The 20,956-nt window shown below is 34.7% G+C and overlaps 1 protein-coding gene across 6 annotated transcripts; it reads right to left on the bottom strand.

Moving 5' to 3' along the window:
- Positions 1–1,818: 1,818 nt before the first annotated feature.
- LOC126775844 (ribosome-binding protein 1-like) lies at positions 1,819–20,389 on the bottom strand. 6 transcript variants are annotated; one of them, XM_050497977.1, is made up of 21 exons: positions 20,215–20,389; positions 19,306–19,528; positions 18,533–18,706; positions 17,818–17,991; positions 16,457–16,619; positions 15,908–16,144; positions 11,916–12,061; positions 11,053–11,165; positions 10,479–10,632; positions 10,325–10,405; positions 10,104–10,259; positions 9,858–9,963; positions 9,620–9,726; positions 9,416–9,538; positions 8,433–8,573; positions 7,207–7,305; positions 6,257–6,748; positions 5,996–6,112; positions 5,112–5,207; positions 4,971–5,033; positions 1,819–3,723 (listed from the first exon to the last, which is right to left on the bottom strand). In XM_050497977.1, the coding sequence occupies exons 2-21, from the start codon at positions 19,504–19,506 to the stop codon at positions 3,703–3,705; spliced, it is 2,964 nt and encodes a 987-aa protein (XP_050353934.1). In that variant the 5' UTR covers positions 19,507–19,528; positions 20,215–20,389; the 3' UTR covers positions 1,819–3,702. The 6 variants fall into 6 exon arrangements, with proteins under 6 accessions (XP_050353934.1, XP_050353935.1, XP_050353932.1 ...); XM_050497978.1 differs by having other exon boundaries at positions 1,819–3,714; XM_050497975.1 differs by lacking the exon at positions 1,819–3,723 and adding an exon at positions 4,444–4,491.
- Between the last annotated feature and the right edge of the window lie 567 nt (positions 20,390–20,956).

Raw genomic sequence — 20,956 nt, 5'->3', positions numbered from 1 at the left:
ATCCACGCGCGATATGCCGCCTGCTTAGATGATACAGCGTCGGCACATTCACGAGTGAACCAACGGTTACGCGTACCCCTATTGATGAGATCTGAGCTAGGAATGTAGTATTCCATTCCTAGCATGATCTCATCAGCAACAGCAGCGGCACTAGCTGTCGGGTCATTCCCACTGAAGCAACGTTCCTTCCAAGGGACTGACGCATAGTAATCGCGCATACCGTCCCAATCTGCCGACTTATAGTGCCAAACGCGACGTTTGCATACCGCTGATGGCGGAAGCTTGGCCTGTGGCACTTTGGTAGATATAAGGCCGTGATCCGAAGAACCAAGTGGAGCTTGAACCACAACCTGATATTCTACCGGGTGAGAAGTCAGCAGAAGATCCAGTAGAGAAGGCGCTTGCCCATCAATGTCTGGGATCCTGGTGGGCTGATCAACCAGTTGGGTCAAGTCGTGTGTGAGAGCAAAAGCATGAGCAGTTCTTCCAGCATGGTCAGTTTTGAGGGATTTCAACCATGATTCATGGTGAGCATTAAAATCCCCCAAAAACACCAATTCCGCGTTAGGAAACTGCTCTTGCGCAGCATCTGCCACCCGACTAAGATGGTCAAATAATCGGAAAATAAAAAATAACGCGAAAATACTGGCGAAATTGTATAGGCGATCGAGCGACGTTGGGTGATGTGACGTCACGCGTCGATCGGTCGCCCCGGAAAAGAATTTAAGAACTCGTAACTTTAAAAAATTGTGAAAAAAACATTTTCATCAGATATCGTAAAAATTCTTTTGCCAGTATTTTTTATATTTTAAATATGATTTTTGAGATCAAAAAAAAATAAGCTCATCTTCCTAATGGTTTTTTTTTTAACCTGTTAATTTATAAATATTTGTAAACGAACTCGTCGTTTACAAAATATTTGTGAACATTGTAGATAACTTCGCGTGACTGACCTCGTAAAGGTACTCTTTTTTCTAAAAATGTCATCGTACAACTTTAAAATATTTTAAGTTAAGGGTTTTAACAACTCAATAGATAATTATATTTAGAGCTGGACGCGACCGATCACTTAAACAACGACTGACGAATGTTACAGGGCAGTGATGACAACTACTACATAATATTCGCCTAGGACCAACTTCAAATTCCCCTAAATATCGATTAAGAACCCCTAAATTTTTGTTGTACTCTGCTTCAGAGGTAATTTCAAATACAAATTAAAAATACATTCAAGTAGTAAAAAATAGCTGTTGTATTTAGGCACGTATGCTGGTGCATTTTACACATTTACATACATTAATTAATGAGCTAATAAAATTAATGATGATAACAATGAAATTAAACGATTTTCATTTTTCATTTAGAGACCAGAAGCGAAGTCTCTTACGTGTTGTACAAGCACGCTGACCGTTGAGCTGATTATTTCAATCTCAATATATTATAGTTTTTTTTATATTTCAGTTATGGTCACGCTTGGAGTTTATATTTGGTTTAGTTTGTTGGTTGCGTTCGAGGCTTAATATAAATTGTATAGAGTCGTACGTTTTTTTAAGAAAAAACAACTCCCTAAATAAGTGTCCCCCACCCTAAAAAGCCCCTGGACATTTTGATTCTCCCCAAATTTAGGGGGAAATCCCCCAAGTTCGCATCACTGCCACCCGGTCACATGGGTAGTGTACGACTGAAATAACGCTCTACGAAGCCGAAATTAGCCGACTGTCTCTTTTCATGGTCGATGTGCAATAATTATCGCCAGCTGCTATAAATGCTATACGTCTTTATTTAAATAACAAATGTTTATAATAAAACAAATTTAATAATCATAGAAATATTTTATTTTATAATGTCTTTATCTAGTATATGAATTTTCATATAAATTGGCTTACACACTTAAGTTCATTATGACTACAACAAATACAATACTCAGGACTTTTGACACGACAATTATTTTATAATTATGCGGTTTTCAGTGTTGGCGCTATTTGTACAATTTGCATGAAATTTATATTACGAGCTTTCAAAAAATTTAGAAGTAAGCAGCTAGTATTCTTTTTTTTTAATTTTACGCCAACATTCAACGCATCCTAAGTCATTAAATTGTATCAGTGTATCCAACAGATTAAAAAAATTGTTACAATTCAATAATAACTTAACCATTAACATGCATTTTATTTCATTATTACTAGAAATTAAACAGTCAGCTTATCAAATTTAAATCTTATTCTAAGGCACTGACAGAAATGATTATGCACTAGTACAAAAGTTATAAATAATATACCTCTAAATAGTAAATAACATTCCCTTAAATAAATAAAATGCACACACGATTTAGTAAAGACGGTTTTGCAAATAAAACTAATCTGCCAAGTTCAATTTTTTTTTTCATTTTAAAATATATTACTAAAGTTATATTAAAAAGCAACATGATAGTTGAAATAGACAAAAACATCCGTTTAACTACATATATACGTAACTAAATTTTGTGTTACACTAGTTTGATTAAATGATCACAATAAAAAATTTTGAAACGCGATTTAAAGATTGAAAGAAGACAAAAAATATTCCAATAAAATCAAAAAGATTATTATTACATATTTGGAATCAATAGAATAACTAAACAAAGCTATATAATTGTATCACAATTTTCATTTTAAATTCTTGCATAAGTTTGTTCTTATTTTTCTATTGTAAAATATTCTATCGAAATTTTTAAATTAGTTTACTATCTTTAAATCACGAGTCGCATTAATGAAACATTCAACAAATTGATAAATCGCAATCAGATTGTTGACGCTACATGATGTTCCCTACAATTCTTTAACTAATACAGTCCTAAATACAACTGACCAACATACACTTTATATCTACTAGGAATTAAAATTTCATGTCATATTCATCATATTACGTTATAGTTATAATAACCAATAGGTATATTTAATTTAAAAAAAATAAAACAATCTTTATTATTGCAACTAACCAATTTCAGATATCAATAGAGGTCAATAGTTCAAGAATAAACATATATTTTTAAATAATAATAATTTGAGGCTGAGTAAATAATAATATAATTGAATCTTTTATTCAATTATAACTATTTCAATAAAAATATTAAAAGAAACTATTTCTTGGAGCTCAGTTTATTGTAATATTATTATGTATCACATGAAATCTTATTATGTAAGAAGATATTATGTGATTTTATACATCAATAATATTTTCGGTTGTGATATTCCGAGGACCCATCTAATTCGTTATACTTCCAGCAATAGCATCACTCATTCACTGCATCTCTGTTTCGTGTTTTACATTATGGATATATTTGCGGATGATTTTATGAAAATTTAAAAGTTAGGAACTAAATTGTAGAAAATATTTGTAAAACAAACTCTTGACGGTTGAGCGTTATACAAAATTAAGTGGTATAAATTTTTAAACATCTAGATTTACAATGCACAGTTATAATACCTTAATAATAATTTAGACATCTGGTCAATTCGCTGACCTGTTATAGTTTTTAGACCACGTACTACAAAAAATAAAGTGCCTATCATACAAAATATTTCAGTTTAACCTATTTTTATGTTTGTTAGATATTTATCGAAAAGACCTTATCGTATAAGCGGCAGTGAAGGCGAGTGCGGTTGACGCCCGGAGTTACGGGTTGCGCTCCAAAACAGATTTGTACATTGTATTATCTATTTGTTAATTCTCAACTAGTCCAACCTGTTGTACAAAAAATGCTCGAATAAATTTCATTTATACTTATGAATTATTAATACTTTAATAAGTTAAAATTTATTGGAAACTGATTTTTTCATTCATTGAAAAACCATAGGCGACTTCAATGCCAGAAGTAATCATAAATAAACAACTTTAACTTTACTTGGTGGTAAGGCTTTGTGCTAGCCCGTCTGGGTAAGTACCACTCACTCATCACATATTTTACCGCCAAACAGCAATACTTATTATTGTGTTCCTGTTACAAAGGGTAACTACAGGCACAAGGGACATAACATCTTAGTTCCCAAGGCTGGTGGCGCATTGACGAAGTAAGGGAGGTTTCGTATTTCACACGGCGCCAATGTCTATGGACGTTGGTGACACTTTTTGTAGGTACCACCCACTCATCAGATATTCTACCGCAACTGGTGGTAGGGCTTTGTGCAAGCTCGTCTGGGTAGGTACCACCCACTCATCAGATATTCTACCGCAAAACAGCAATACTTGATATTGTTGTGTTCCGGTTTGAAGGGTGAGTGAGCCAGTGTAATTACAGGCACAAGGGACATAAAATCTTAGTTCCCAAGGTTGGTGGCGCATTGGATATGTAAGCGATGGTTGACATTTCTTACAATGCCAATGTCTAAGAGCGTTGGTGACCACTTACCATCAGGTGGCCCATATGCTCGTCCGCCTTCCTATTCTATAAAAAAAAAAAAAAAATTACCATCAGGTGTCTCATTGGCCCATTCGCTGATGATAAAAACGAACCTTGAATAAACATGACATCACTTGTCGAGATCTTAAATAATCATTGGTGTTCAGTAAGTATATGTGAAAAATGGCGTTTTGAACGTCGATAAAGTTGATATCGGAACTTTTAAAATGAATTAATTAAGTGGAATAGTATTGTATAATGTATTATTAATAAAAATATATCAATCGAGAACGGTTTGTAGTGGATAACTTAGCAGAGTAATTAGTAGATCGATTGGAATATGTAAATCAAAGGTTAAAATTAAAATATATTGCTATTAATAATTATTAGCATTATATATTAAATTGACATCAGTAATAATGTATATAATTCATGTAATCGATGTGCTGTACCAATATTTAAAACGTATATATAAGATGTTTATATATGATATTTTCACATAAAATTGCCTGTTAAGTACATGGTTTAGTTTTATCTACAATTACAATTATTATTACAGTTTCCAAACCGCTGCATAGCAATAGTTTCTCACCTGTATTGGTCCATTGCGCACGTCTGTCTCATGTTTATCAGATAAACCTGCCATCAATCTTTCCTAGAAACCAAGATTTTATAAATAAAAAAACTATTTTACGAAATTCAATAATTTAGTTAATCTCATATATTTTGTTACCTCTGTTAGTCTTTCTGCATCCGCAAAACTACTACTGTGGTTCTTTGCTTGCAACTTCTGTAACTCTGCCTGTAGAAAATCAATTTTATTCTGCATCTAAAATATAAAAGAAACGAATTACATCTATGAATATAATTTATAACATTTAAATCAAGTATATAACTAAAACGTTATTTTAAGCCGTCACCAATGGAAAAACAACAAATATTTTTTTTATCCAAGGAGCCGATAGATTGAATGCAGGAACACGTAATGACGTCACAGTATAGTAAGGCTTACTACGGGAATAAATTTTCGGTAATTAATCTTATGAATGTAATTCATGAAGAGGCGACATATACACGCAACGTGGATACTAATGAAGGTACGTTATACCTCTGCTACGATGGTATGCAACGATTTCTCAATGCAGGAGTATGCAAACGCCAGAGGTTCCTATGTAAAAAAGTTTCGTTAACGCATAAATAGAACTGTGCAATAAGTAAACAGTTTCCAATGTAATAGGATTGATATGATATGTATCGATCCTTAATATATTTCACTATGTGATGGATATTTGCGTATTTTATTGATTTATAGGATTATGCCTAATATATGAAAAACATTCCAAAAATTATTTTTGCGTATTATATACTATTTTATAATATATGGACGCGTTATGAGGTAACAAGTACATGTTTAGCATTACATTTCGCTGAAAATAAAAAGAGTTTGAGTTCTAAATTTCTTATGTGATTCGAGTCGACTGAGCACATAACATATCCGTCATATGTCCACCGACCGAGCGTTCTACGACTGAGGCATGTGACCGAGCTGACGCAACGACAACATGTCAATAGGATCCCAGAACATTGTACGTCCAGCCGCGGCGGAGGGAGCGGTACCTGCAGCACGGTGCTGGAGCGCAGGGCGTCCAGGTCGCGCTGCTTGTCGGCGAGCTGCTGCGCCCAGCGCTGCTCCTCGCGCGTCACGTTCTGCTGCAGGCGGCTCAGCACGCCTTCCTACAAACACAATACACTATTTTACGATCCACTAAACTACCGAGGCGGGTATTCAGGGCTGTAGGTCGTTTGTTTCTATGGAGAAGTTAAACTCTATATCATAATATTTTTGAACATAAAGTTGTTATATAAAATCAAACTCACGGTGTCGTCGATTATTCTTTTGTACTTGTCTACGAGGCCCTGCAAGTGCTCATTCTGTGCTTCCAAATCTTTAACGCGAGACTCATCCGTCGCCTCCGCTCTTTCTTTAACTTCTTGCTTCTTATGCAGCTCGCTCTCCACTTTCTTTCTAAAGGTCAATTCTTCTTCCAACTTTTGCTCTCTCTCTTGTATCTGTTGTCGCATTTTACTCTCGATTTCCTTCGCTAACGATTCTTTTTCTTGTAATTTTCTATGCAGCACGATTTCTAGTTGCTTCTTCTCGTTGTCTTTTTCCAACAGTTTCGCTGCGAGGTCCTGTTCCACGCGTTTCTTCTCCGCTTCCTTGGTTTCAAGTTCTTTTTTGAGTGTGTCGGCAAAAGTTTGCAGCCATTCCATTCCCACCTTAGAAGTGGGAGCGATCGTGGGACATACAGATCGCAGGACATTTGCTACTTCATTAAAATGTTGCGCCTCGGCTCTGGTCACAGCTTCCTGTTAAATTATTTAAATATAAATAATGTTCTTGAAAAACAACCTATCTAATAATTTAAAACTTCAGTTAATTTAACATACTTTAACTACATAAATACAACTAATATAAATAAAAAAAAAAATTAGCGTGAAGAAGTTTCTATTGAAGCCAAAAAGGATTTAAATGATACAATATACACATAGATAATTAAGCGAAGCCGGCCAAAGATTTAATATATACAATGCGTTTGATTTAAAACTCTATTTTAGACCAATTTATGAAGACTGTGAACAAACCAAAAATACAAATCGGAAAATCAAATATACGCAATATTTTTTTTACTTGAAGACGCTCAACGAAATAAGTTTCTTAATCCATTATTTTATTTAAAAAAAAAACTAAGCTAAAATATGAGTCGTTTGTCACCAGTTATTCACATATTGATTCAAAGAACGAGTGCAGATGGTCGGAGACTTACGGCGTCTTGGGCCGGCATCGCGGGCGTCGCTCTCGTCGCGAGAGCCTTTTCGGCTGTTTGTAACGCCTCCATTACTTTCCAGTTTTTAGTTCGTAACTCCTGGCAGGAGTCAAAACAAGTTAAAAGAGAAGTGATAGATCAGTCGTGTTTTAATTTAATGTCTATAGAAGAATTGTTAGTATTATAATCGTATTATTTAGTTTAATTTAAATATTTAACAAGCAAAGTACGCTGATTTAGTAAATATTTGATTTTTGAACGTATACAATTATCGTTAATAAAATATATTCTAAAATTAATGTTCCATTTTAAACTTTTAATATAAAAAAAAATAAACTTTATACGTTTAATATTAATATCGTGCCCGCGCTTCGTAATAATCTGTTATCACTAACGCCTGATAAAATAATTGTTTATGGTTACAAGTTAATACTTCCGTAACCGTAACAGCCTGTGAATGTCCCACTGCTGGGCTAAAGGCCTCCTCTCCTCTTTTTGAGGAGAAGGTTTGGAGCTTATTCCACCACGCTGCTCCAATGCGGGTTGGTAGAATTCACATGTGGCAGAACTTCAGTGAAATTAGACACATGCAGGTTTCCTCACGATGTTTTCCTTCACCGTAAAGCACGAGATGAATTATAATCACAAATTAAGCACATGAAAATTCAGTGGTGCTTGCCCGGGTTTGAACCCACGATCATCGCTTAAGATTCACGCGTTCTTACCACAGGGCCATCTCGGCTTTAATACTTCGCCACGTATATAATAGAACATTTATTGCACATAGTAATGTGTTTCATCAAATACTTATACTATTGTCGTGAGACATTTCTATATGGACGGCACAGTGTGTTTAGATATATTTGACGAGCCGGTTGGCGTGGTTGGTTGCTGCTTGCATTTCATGCCGAAGGTTGTGGGTTCGATTCCCACCCAGGACAGATATTTGTGTGCATGAACATGTCTGTTTTACCTGAGTCTGGGTGTAATTATCTATATAAGTAAGTATGTACTTATTTACAAAAGAAAAATAATATATGTAGTATATCAGTTGTCTGGTTTCCATAGCTCTGTACAAGCTTAATTTGGGATCAGATGGCCGTGTGTGCAAAATGTCCCAGGATATTATTATTATTATTATATTTGTAAGTACACACGCGCACACACACACACACACACACACACACACACATACATGTTGTAATTCTATCAACTGGTGGACTTACGTTGTTTTTCTCCCTGTACTGAGCGAGTTGTGCCTGCATGCTCGCCAGCTGTTCCTTTTGTTCTGAACTACTCTTCTGTGCTAATGCAAGTTCATTCCGAAGAGATTCGACTACGCTTTCAACTTTAGCAAGTTCCGCTGCCTGGAATTCAAAGCAATAAGGGTTTTATATAATTCTAAACGCTACTAATATAGTTTTAGTAAAAAACGCACCGAGTACAATAAATTTATTTTTATATATAAAAAATGGCGATGTTTTTTTTTTAAATAAATACAGCAGTTAAAGACGGACTGCCTTTAATGTCGCTCGTGCTAGATACTTCACTGCCGTTTTATTAAAATATTTATATTAATTGAAAATACTAAAAGCAAGTAAGACTTGTGACGCTATATACTCGAAATGATTTTTTTTTTATTTTTTTGTAGAATAGGAAGGCGGACGAGCATATGGGCCACCTGATAGTAAGGGTCACCAACGCTCATAGACAATGGCATTGTAAGAAATGTTAATCGCATCGCTTACATCACCAATGCGCCACCAACCTTGGGAACTAAGATGTTATGTCCCTTGTGCCTGTAATTACACTGGCTCACTCACCCTTCAAACCAGAACACAACAATACCGAGTACTGCTGTTTTGATGTACACATCTGATGAGTGGGTGGTACCTACCCAGACGAGCTTGCAGCTCGTGAGCGACCGAGACCACTACATTAGCTTGTAATGTTGACTACGGCGCAATCATTTACTACTTACTTCAGAGGGGGAACGTTACACGGCGCAAACTTTAGATGTCGTAGAATTTCACGATATCTTTCTTGTTCATCAAACTTGAATTGCGAATGTAAATATTAAAAAAAACAACTGATTGTCCATAAATCCAAAATCGGTCTCTTCAAAGCAACATTTGCAGTGTGTTTGTATGGCACAATTATATTTTTATTACTTAATAGTTATATTAATATTTGAGATCTTCTAGCCCACCTTTTGTCCGTCAATAGGAGGCAATCCATTTTGGGCAGGTACCGCTTTTAGTTGCTTCAGTTCAGCCAACTCAGTCTCGCGGGTGGCAAGTTGTTCTCGCAATTGTGTGATCTCCTTTGATAACTGAAATTTATAGAAAACATCTTGAGCACTTTGCTAACAAATCAATAGATCAGTGACCAAATATGTACGAGCGACATCTACCCCTTGCTTATCCTTCTCCATTTCCTCTTTAAGTTTTTCTGCCGCGCTCTCGGCGGCCTGCGCGCGGCTCGTGAGACGCTGCACGTCGTTTTGAAGTTCAGTAAGACCTACACGGGGAAGTTCATTTACCAAAGGTCATAAAGATATCTAATATGACAAACAATAAGTTTTAAAACTCCAAACGACTCCTTTAAGAAAACCAGACGCTACAAACAATGAATTAGTCAACGTAATATACCCGCGAGGCGCGCCTGCAGCTGCCGCAGCTCCTGCTGCGCGAGTTGCTCCGCGTGCACGGCGCACTGCCGCTGCTGCTCCAGCTCCGCGTATGCGCGGTTGGCCTCCTAATGGAGCATTGACATAGAAATTTTTGAGATGAAATGTAAATTTTAAAAATGTACTCTAAAACTGTACTCGTTTAACGAAGTTTAAAGCGTGTATCAGATAACGAGGAGGGCTAATACTGAAGGCCCCGGCGGCGCACCTGCAGCTGCTGCGCGAGCTCGGCGCCGTGCTGCTGCGCGAGCAGCGCCGCGTCGCGCGCCGCCGCCGCGTCGCAGCGCGCCTGCCCCGCCTCCACCGCGCGCGCGCCCGCCTCCGCCTGCAGCGCGCCCAGCTGCGCCACCAGCGCCGCCTCCGCCTAGGGCACACCCGCGTTACTGGCTGCCGCGAACCGGACCCCCTCCCCCCCCGACGAAACCTCACCTCCGATAACCTCTGGATGTGCATTTCCATCTGGACGCGCTGCGCCTGTGCCTCGTTCTCCTCGCTCAGCTTGGATTGAAGCTGAAATAGTAACAATTCGATCGTGAACATCGATTCGCCGGTGGAAGCTCGCCGGCATCGGTCGGGACGTCACCATGAGCTTGTCCTGCGCGAGCGCGTGGTTGTCGTCGAGCAGGCGCTGCAGACGGGCCTGCAGGGTGTGCAGCTCGGCGCGCGCGGCGCTGGCCGCCTGCTCGGCCGCGCGGCTGGCGGCGGAGGCGCGCCCGCGCTCCGCGTTCAGGTTCGTTCTACGCGGACGCGTGTAACATTTCAACTTATTACTATTCTCTCAACGGTGCAATAAACATTTTTAAAAATGTATGTATACGAGTAAACTCGAAATTTGACGACTCGTTTGATCACTTTAAACTATTTTTTACAATTTAGAAAAAGTCAAGCATCGTCTCCTTTTCCTACATTTAATATTTAATTATATATAGTTACATAAATATATAAAAATACTACATATCGCACTATTACAATTATTTTTAATTATAAAATGTCATAACTGACATAAGCCGTACTTATCAATTAAACATGAGTTATGTAGATAAACTTAGTAACAATGTTATGTAGTAAACATTGTTCACGTAAGATTACAGACACGCGGCTACGCTCTGATAAGGGACTACTCTCACTTGACTCGTGACACGCCCGCACGCACTCACCTGAGCTCCTTCAATTTAGCGTGCAGCGCTTGAGATGCTTCAATTTCATCAGCAAGTGCCTTTTCTTTATCGGCTAACTGCTTTTTTAATTTCTGCATAGGATCATTTGGACCCTAAAATAAAAAAATACATTTCATTGTAAATATTAAGTATACCATTATTGGTGCAGGTGGTATGTTATTGAATAAACCAACTGGTTGGTTTTCTTAAAAAACATATATTTTGATTTTATTATTTTCAGAATACATGCAGTACAATCTTGAATATACAAGAATACATTCATATTTGACAGCAGTATTAACATTGATAATAAATAAATAATAATAATACTCATAATTGAGTAAAATTCAAAAGATAAACAGAAATGTACAATTTTCGGTACAAAATTTATGAATTTATTTTGTGTAAGGATGAAAGATAATCTTTTAGACAAAGAAATATTTATGTAACAAAGAAGACGAAATACCATTAAGATAACGCAGCTATTAAGACTTATATAACCATTTTATTGACTCGGATTATATTAATGCTCGATCAATAATACTAGCGTAATAAGCTCTATGCACATTGTATAAACTTGATAATTCATTGATCAAAATTGCGTTGCAAGATATTTATTTCTACGCCTTAACATTATATACATATTTATAAGCATAAGTTATTATTAGACTAGATTATACCGTTCAAAAGATACATGCGCGAGTAGACTAAGTATCACTAAAAGTATCGCTAAACTGAGACTATAATAGAGATGAATGAAAGAGTTGACCACAAGTAAACGGGGTAAGAGAACGATCCATGTATCAATCGAGAAAATTTCAAAATGAAAGGTCGAGAAACGGCCGCGAGAGAGTTGTACGCACCTCGGTCCACTCCGAGTGCTCGGGCAGCTGGTCGTGGTGCTTGTTGAGCAGCGCGTCGGTCAGCACCTGGATGTCAGTGCGGGACAGCGCCGCCTCGCGCACCACGCGCACCAGCTCGCTCACCGACACGCCGGCGCCGTCGCCGCCTGCCACGACACACGCACTTCACGTCACTGCTCTCGGTACACAAGCTTTATACTTCATTGGATTGGCGAGGAGTATCATTAATTCCTTGCCCAAATAAATATGCTATGTATATAGCAATGTTGTAACAAGTTATGTCCCGCGTCTTCGATGATTATGCTGAATTTAAATTTCACCGAAATTTTGTAATTCGAAATTCCGGATACTATTTACGGAGACAAAATCTACTAATATGAGTAATATTTTGTGTATTTCTCTCTTTTGATATATTTCGTAGGTATAAATCGTTGATAAATTTAAAAGCATCATTAAAACAGTTTAACAATTATAAGCGTATAAATATACAGATAAAATCGCTTCTTATCAGTATAGTATGGCGAAAAGTTGGCGAGATACAGACGAATTACCGTAATTCATTTTTAACAATATTAACAATGTATACACAGACGGTTTGTTTCAAATAAGGTGTTATTTGTTGCTTTTATTTCTACCATTACATAATAACAACTCTCGCGGAAAAGTACTCGTAATTTCACACAATGTACGGACAATATATATATATTGAATATAAGCTTAAAGATAAATGTAAAATGTCCAAAATTATGAACGACATATGTTTTTATTTACATTTTAGTAAGTTATTTAAATTTCATAATTATTGAAGTAAAAATAAAAATGAATATGATCTTCTTTATTTCCTTTTTGTGTGTATAAAAGTTATTTAATATGATTATTTCTCAATGCGTACGACGAAAACACAGCCCGACAAGTATCTTTTGGCGCGTGGTTAAAATCGGAATTAATATCGTGTTATATTTTGATATCCGCTGCAACAGATAAGTGATATCATATGTAATTGGAAATTATGCATCATGTCCTTGTAAATGTCATTGGTTTGCCAAATGATCCTTGTTGAATTATATTTTCCGATTGACACCTCACTCGCATTATCATGAATTGTTAGTCATTTTACCCGACTCATGTTTCATTTTAAAGTAAAGTGAGTTCAATACACATCCCATATTATAAATTACATTCAGCTGAACCGATTTGCAAAAAATTGTGGAGCGTGTCGTGTGATGCGATGAATAAAGTAAAAGATTTCTCATAAGATGTTATTATTATTATTATTTTTGCATCTGTTTTAACAGTTATATGTATTTTAAATATTCTATGCGCTCACGGATTCTTCATTCGATCGAAATAAAATTTGTATAGTTTTTCTTGGCACTTACGTGGTTTTTATAGATCAACGTGCAATAGGGGGCCGTAGTCGTATCGGATTAAATTTAAACTATATTTTAGAAATCATTGCAACGTATGTCGGCCATTAGTTCGTAACTTAAACATAAAACTAATTTATTAATATTATTTTATAGAATAAATAAGAATTTTTATTTACATTATAAAGCACATTATAAAGATAAAACAACATCAGATAAAAATATTTATCTTTAGATAATCTGTGCGATAAAAATTCTAGATATACGAATATAAAAGATAATAATATTCGAATAATTTTAGTTATTTAATTAGATGGACTTATATTTATTTTATTTCCTTTTACAACATATCAATACCAGTAACAGCCTATTAATGTCCCACTGTTGGGCTAAGGCCTCCTCTCCCTTTTTGAGGAGAAGGTGTGGAGCTTATTCCACCACGCTGCTCAAATGCGGATTGGTAGAATACACATGTGGCAGAATTTCAATGAAATTAGACACATGCAGGTTTCCTCACGATGTTTTCCTTCACCGTCAAGTACGAGATGAATTATAAACACAAATTAAGCACATGAAAATTCAGTGGTGCTTGCCCGGGTTTGAACCCACGGTCATCGGTTAAGATTCACGCGTTCTAACCACTAGGCCATTAATAATATAGCAAGTTCCATTAATTTCATCAAGTAATTTGTACAATAACATTTATAGTCTGTTAAACTCTAACCGTATGGCCACTACTCGTAGTCACTACAGATAAATTATTATTTACTTCTGAAGTCATTAATTATGATATTATTTTTATTGTACTTCAATTTTTTTTCTTATTAATTGAAATAATTTATAAGCTCCATTATCAGATAAACTTGAAGGAGCATTATTATTATATTTTCATCCATATCATATATTTTATTAAACCAATACGACAAAACCTGACTTCATAGATTTGCTTACATACTAACATTGTCAACATAATACACACAAGTAAAGTTGGTAGTAGAGCTCTGTGCAAGCTCGTCTGGGTAGGTACCACCCACTCATCAGATATTCTACCGCAAAACAGCAGTACGTGGTATTGTTGTGTTCCGGTTTGAAGGGTGAGTGAGCCAGTGTAATTACAGGCACAAGGGACATAACATCTTAGTTCCCTAGGTTGGTGGCGCATTGGTGATATAAGCGATGGTTAACATTTCTTACAATGCCAATGTCTATTGGCGTTGATTACTCACTTACTATCAGGTGGTCCATATACTCGTTCGCCTTCCTATTCTATAAAAAAAAGCCGATAAAACGTGTATAAGAATAATGTACCTACTTTGTTATTTAGTATGAATGTATTTTATCTTTTTAAATTGTTCCACAGATAATTTATATGAATAAATAAAAGTGTGTCGTATTTAATGGCTTAGTACAGAAATAGTATAGTGACATCAACTGTACAGGTATGAGACAAAGTCACAGAGACGTATTATTACTCTGTCGCTATTTACATAGCACTATTTGTCAGCTCAATGCAAATAAAGACTCGGGTGGAATGTTTACATTTCTGGGCACTACACATACCGAGTATTGTATAATTTACCCAGACGTATATTAAAGGAAATATTTTTTTAATTAAACCATTCATTTTTAAGTGGATACTTTGTTGGTATATTACAAAAATTTATAGCAATACTTGATTTGTTTAATATAATGCTCTTTATTTCTATACAAAATAAATTAAAATATGTAATAATATTGTGTAGTCGGAGAGTTTACGTGTTCTTTTTTTTTATAGAATAGGTAGGCGGACGAGCATATGGGCCACCTGATAGTAAGTGAGTAACCAACGCCCATAGACATTGGCATTGTAAGAAATGTTAACCATCGCTTACATCACCAATGCGCCACCAACCTTGGGAACTAAGATGTTATGTCCCTTGTGCCTGTAATTACACTGGCTCACTCACCCTTCAAAGCGGAACACAACAATACCAAGTACTGCTGTTTTGCGGTAGAATATCTGATGAGTGGGTGGTACCTACCCAGTCGAGCTTGCACATGGCTCTACCACCAGTAAACACAATCTTAGGAATTACCAGTGTGTATAGAGCTTTGTACTTTGACATGTGTATGTAACTAATACGTATAATCATCAAATTCCAACGCGAGGCACATAGCAAGTTTTATTTATAATAAAGTTTACTAAAAGCTAAAGTCGATCTGAAGATATCATAAATTATAATGATATCCCGGGACATTATTCACACATGGCCATCTGATCCCAAACTAAGCAGAGCTTGTACTATGGAAACCAGACAACTGATATACTACATATACTACTTTTATTTTCTAAATACATACTTATATAGATAATTACAACCAGACTCAGGACAAATAGACATGTTCATGCACACATGTTCAAATTATGTGTTCCGTAAAAATTTTATGCTTATTGATTTTTTGGAATTATATTGTGACACCGCAGCTATCCTAACCTAGGTTAGACACAAATTCTAAGATTTATTTTGATTTTAGTTTTAATTCAACATTAAATACAACGGAATGCTGTTATATGTACAATGTACAAGCCAGGCACAAATGTAAATTTTGCGAGCAAATCGGTCGAACATTTATAAAGTGACTCACCAATAAGCGCAAGCACGCTCTGCTCGGTCTTCTTCTTCTTGCCCTTAGCGAGCGGGGAAGGCGCAGGAGCGGTCGGTGCGGGTGCAGGGGCGGGGGCGGGAGGCGTGGCCACAGACGCCGGGAGCGCGTTCCGCAGCAACTTGTCCGTGGTGAGCTCGCTCGGCTGCGGAACGTTTAGCGGTGGCACCACCTCCTCGACTGCCGTATCGCTGGCAGCCTTCTTTTCCAACTTTTTCACTGAAATATGTGCGATAACACTTACTAAGCTATCCCGGCGTTATACGTTTGACGGTGAAATTTTACGAGAGAATATTATTAATCTATCTGAATTTATAAATTAACATACAAAACTTTATACTTTATTATGAGAACAGTCGTTACAAGGAATAGTTTAATCTAAAAATCGTCCTGAGTAAGGTTTTATAAATAAATATGGACAGCAATTCAATTTTTTTGTAGAATGAAAACAGGCAATGTTATCTGATTTGATGTTATTTATGACATTAATATTTCAGTGATTCGTGTGAAGAATATGAGCAAATAGCAAACCTTTGCGTTGTTCGAGTGGAACATCGCCGTTGTTTGGTCGATCGCGTACAATTTCCTCCTTAACGGCCTCCTGGCTCTGTTTCGGGGCCGCTTTACCACTCTTCACTTGTTTCGAAACTTTACTTTCCTTTTTCTCAACTACTTCTTCCTTCTTCTCAGAGATCTATATGTAATACACATACAATGTTGTTATAATATATTATATTTCTACGAAAATGTTCATTTAATTTATGGGTATTCATATATACCGTTTAGTTTGATTAAACGATAAAAATGGCAACCAAAAAGTTACTATTTCAATATAGCCAACATCAATCATCATCAGCAAGTTACGATACACCATACAATAAAAAATATTAATACTTTAGACAACATCACAGAAAAATGCAAACCATATAAAATTAGAAAAATTCTGTGCAATAAATATACTATACATATATTATGCAGATTATATTTACATAGAAGAAGGTTTAATACAAAAAGCAAAAGCAAAAATAACCACGCTTATAGGTGAGTATGGAAATGATAACAATAATCAAATATGAAGGAAATTAAATTAATGGGGCGAACACAATCTGATTTCAATCTAATCAATTACGATAGAACTTAATAAATAACCTCAATGTAAGTATAGTAAATAAACTTAACTCTATATCGTAAAATAAATGTTACGAATCCTTTGCGCAATAATATATAAAGCTTTAACATAACCACCTATATCCACATGCCATTTAAAATCACAAACTTAAAATAAATAAAATGTTTAAATTAAGCTAAATATTTCGTGCATTTTACCACTTCGTCCTATGAATGTCACAAAGAAAGAAAACAATTTGTTAATTTTTATTCATTATATAAAAATAAAATCTAACAGGCACTATAAATTCAGATTTAATTTTAAGTATATTTATTGTAAAATGATGTATTTTGTTTTAACTATTTTTGTTTTTTTTTTTTAATATATATATATATCACGAAAAATAGCAACGTTTTTATTTGTCCATGATGCCATGATTAGTTTGGTCTATAAATGATATAATAAAAGCCTAAACATGGCGTCAAATGCAATGACACGTAAACATTTTATGTTTGTAAATAATAAATGAAATATATCTCGATATAAATTTTTGACGTAGCTTTTTTTTAAGCATTTGGATATTGTGTTTATTTAATTCATAAAAAAAAATTATGAACGTTGTTATATCTAGTGATTGTATTCAAAAACAATTGATTATATACTACGATTATACGTGTCTACATATTTTTAAACTTTTTAGTATGAAAAACTGAGACAGCAATTTATTAACTTTTTGCCACGTAAGTGGCACAAAGTGTTACGTCACTAGTGACAAGAAACTCACTTTTTCTAGTGTAGCGTGCAATAACTCAAAGTCGTCCTTGGGGTGCATTTCCTCAAAGTGGTTAGAAACCTCCGCGACCGGCGTGGCCGCCGTGCTCGGATCGCTAACACAACTCGGATCCTCTTTGTTAATTAATATCGGCTTTACTTTAGGATCCTTGCCGCGTTTGCGAATCTGTACACACAGTTATTCTACACTGGAAGAACTTCCGCTATTCTAATATGAACTTTTCACCATTTACAAATTGAGTTTAATATTATCATAACTATGTATCAGTAAGTACATTTACTACAAGTAGGTGAATTAATAAAAATAGCGTGAGTCATGCATATCACGACATTTTAAAATGTTAAAATATCTATATATCAGATATCTTTTATTGCAAATAATAATTAAATTTTCACATATTCATATAAATTATTTTTCTTTATCAGTACGGACTATTTAAACTATTGTTAATATCTAAAGAAATATTAAATATATTTTATAAAAGTCATCTTATCATAGCCAGATGAATAATATAAGCAGTTATGGGATGTCTCGGCTATACATGCTAATAGCCAAGACAGAATAATGATTTATTTATAATTTATAATGAGAAGATAAGCTGCAATCTGTGAGCCCAAATAACTTTTGATAATATAATCTATTCAATCCATGATAAATGTTTTATAAATATTGTAAATGATTAATTAAAAATTTTATGAGAATGTACCTTGATGTTGGGTGGTGTGTCAGTCGGTAGTTCCACTACCACAGGCGGGCTGAATTCAACATGAGGCTTTGCAGGAACTAAATCATCGTCCACTCCACTTTCAGCTGGGGCTTCGCTTTCTGGTTCACTTCCTGTGGCAGCTGTGATATTTTCTTTCCTTTCCTTCTTTGCTAACTATAAACATATGGTCATTTAAAACAAAACTATGAAAGTAGAAGGACAAGCTAACAAATCCGCAAGACTTTTAGCATTTCATCCATAAGTACATTTGATTAAGATATGAAAAAAATCCTTTGATTTTTATTTTAATACACAAATTTCAAAATTAACAAAGTCAATTAAAGAAAATAACACAACATTTTGCATTCTATGATAGATAAATCAGTCTATAGAATGACTTAATGAATGTTTTGTAGGATACCATTATTTTCATAAAAACATTTGTACAATTTAGTTGGTAAGCAACAGCAGCGTTTTTTTTTTTATTAAAAATTCTTTTATTAACTAACTTGAAAATTTTTTATCTTTATCATTTATGCATTTATTTTTCTTTTTTTGTTCATATAAACGGGAGTGGAGGCCTAGTGTCTTGTAGAACAGTTTATCTATTGCAAGCACCAGTCTTCACATTATTTTGCTGATATTTAAATGTTGTATGTCAATTTGTAAACTTTTTGTAAAGAAATAAATAAAATATTATTATAATAATTTTTTTTTCTTTACCATTATAAGGTAAGTAATATTTGATGTATATAGTATAAAAATATAATTACCTTCTTATTAGCTTTTTTATTGGTCTTTTTTGATTTATTTTTATTCTCAGCTAGTGCAAGCAGTTCATTTGTGGCTCGTCGTTGCTGGGCTATTGCTTCCTCATAGCTAGTTCCAGATGCTGAGAATAGCCCCATGAGAAGAAGCACTGCAGCTGCAGTAACCCCAATCCCACATAAAACTAGCAAGGCCTGCAGCTCCATTGTTTTAGCCGCAAGCACTTATCTAATGATAAATAACTTTTAGATTAATTATCAATTGACTTTCACACAACAAAAATTATAAACAATAAAAACTATTCATTATAAATTCAAATGACAAGTTAATGAGCATGTATTTCACAAAATAAATTATTAGAAAAAATTTAAAACGCCGACATTCTTAAAGTTATTGCCTAAATCTTCAGCGAATTTTCTGAAAGCTATAAATATTATTTACAGTAAATATCCTAATGTGAGTGGAATTAGTGTTTACTATTTTTGAAAAATAATCTTAACTCCATACGAAAAATTAATATTATTAATTAAACCGATATATATATATCGGTTTAAATAAAAACTAAATTAATTCAATAATTACAGATTTTGTAACATTTAAGTTTTGGTAATTACTTACTTATTGTGATATAAATTACTTTCTAGCAAAAATTATACGACTTCTATAAAAAATTCACGGTAACATCTCGCTCAATACGAATACAGAGGCTGACACGTAAGCAATGACACATGTCAAAGGTTATTGACAGTAGACTCGCTGTTTCATTATTTTAGCATTCAGCAATTTAAGAGTAATATAATATATAACGTATTTACGTGAACGCCAATTTATTGGTATGTGTTAGAATATGAATATTAATTAAAAGATTTAAGTATTCGTATTGCACTTAATAAATTAGTGGCTGTATATCTTACCTTTATAGTAACTTGATTAAATAGTTCGATGAAAAATGTAATTCTCTTTTTATGCTCATGCGTGTTAACTTTCTTACAAGATTTTACAAAATAAACAGAAAAAAAGAGAAACTGCACGCGTACCTACAGAACTGACTGACCGACATCGAAGTACCGATTTATAGAACGGGACCGGGGTCCGACAACGACAGTAGATTTAACAATGTTGCCATTTAGCCCATTTGCCAATTTCAGCGTTTTATAGGTGCTCACCTATATATTCTAATATTATTGATGCGTAAGTAACTGTGCCTTCAATAAAATTGAAGAAATTATGAAATTTAACATGAAGCAAGCATGAACATACATAATTTCATAGTTTATGCAATGCGAAGCGATTATTTTGCGACGTAAGCTTTCCTTTACCGCCATAAATACGAAACTATGAAGTATAAACTAATTCTTAGGAAAATACCATAGCGCACACTGGCTTATCATTTGGTAAGTCACTTTATGTATTCCACTACTACAATAAACGTTATCAGGAGTACACTAAACATTATAGGGTACTTTTACATTTTAGGGTAATTTTGAGTTACTTACTTACTTATTATACTTTCCTGTGAATGTTGTATTCCATTATTCCATAAGTATATATGTATATAGAATTTGCAAAGATTTTTATCATTTATAACATGGAAAACATTTAAATTAGTTTTTCTTAATACAATAAAACGTAGGATTTTGTATTCCTACATACGAA

This window comes from Nymphalis io, chromosome 19 (genome assembly GCF_905147045.1).
Source record: "Nymphalis io chromosome 19, ilAglIoxx1.1, whole genome shotgun sequence".
Classification (NCBI taxonomy): Eukaryota; Metazoa; Arthropoda; class Insecta; order Lepidoptera; family Nymphalidae; genus Nymphalis; species Nymphalis io.
This window is presented reverse-complemented; position numbering and strand designations above follow the sequence as displayed.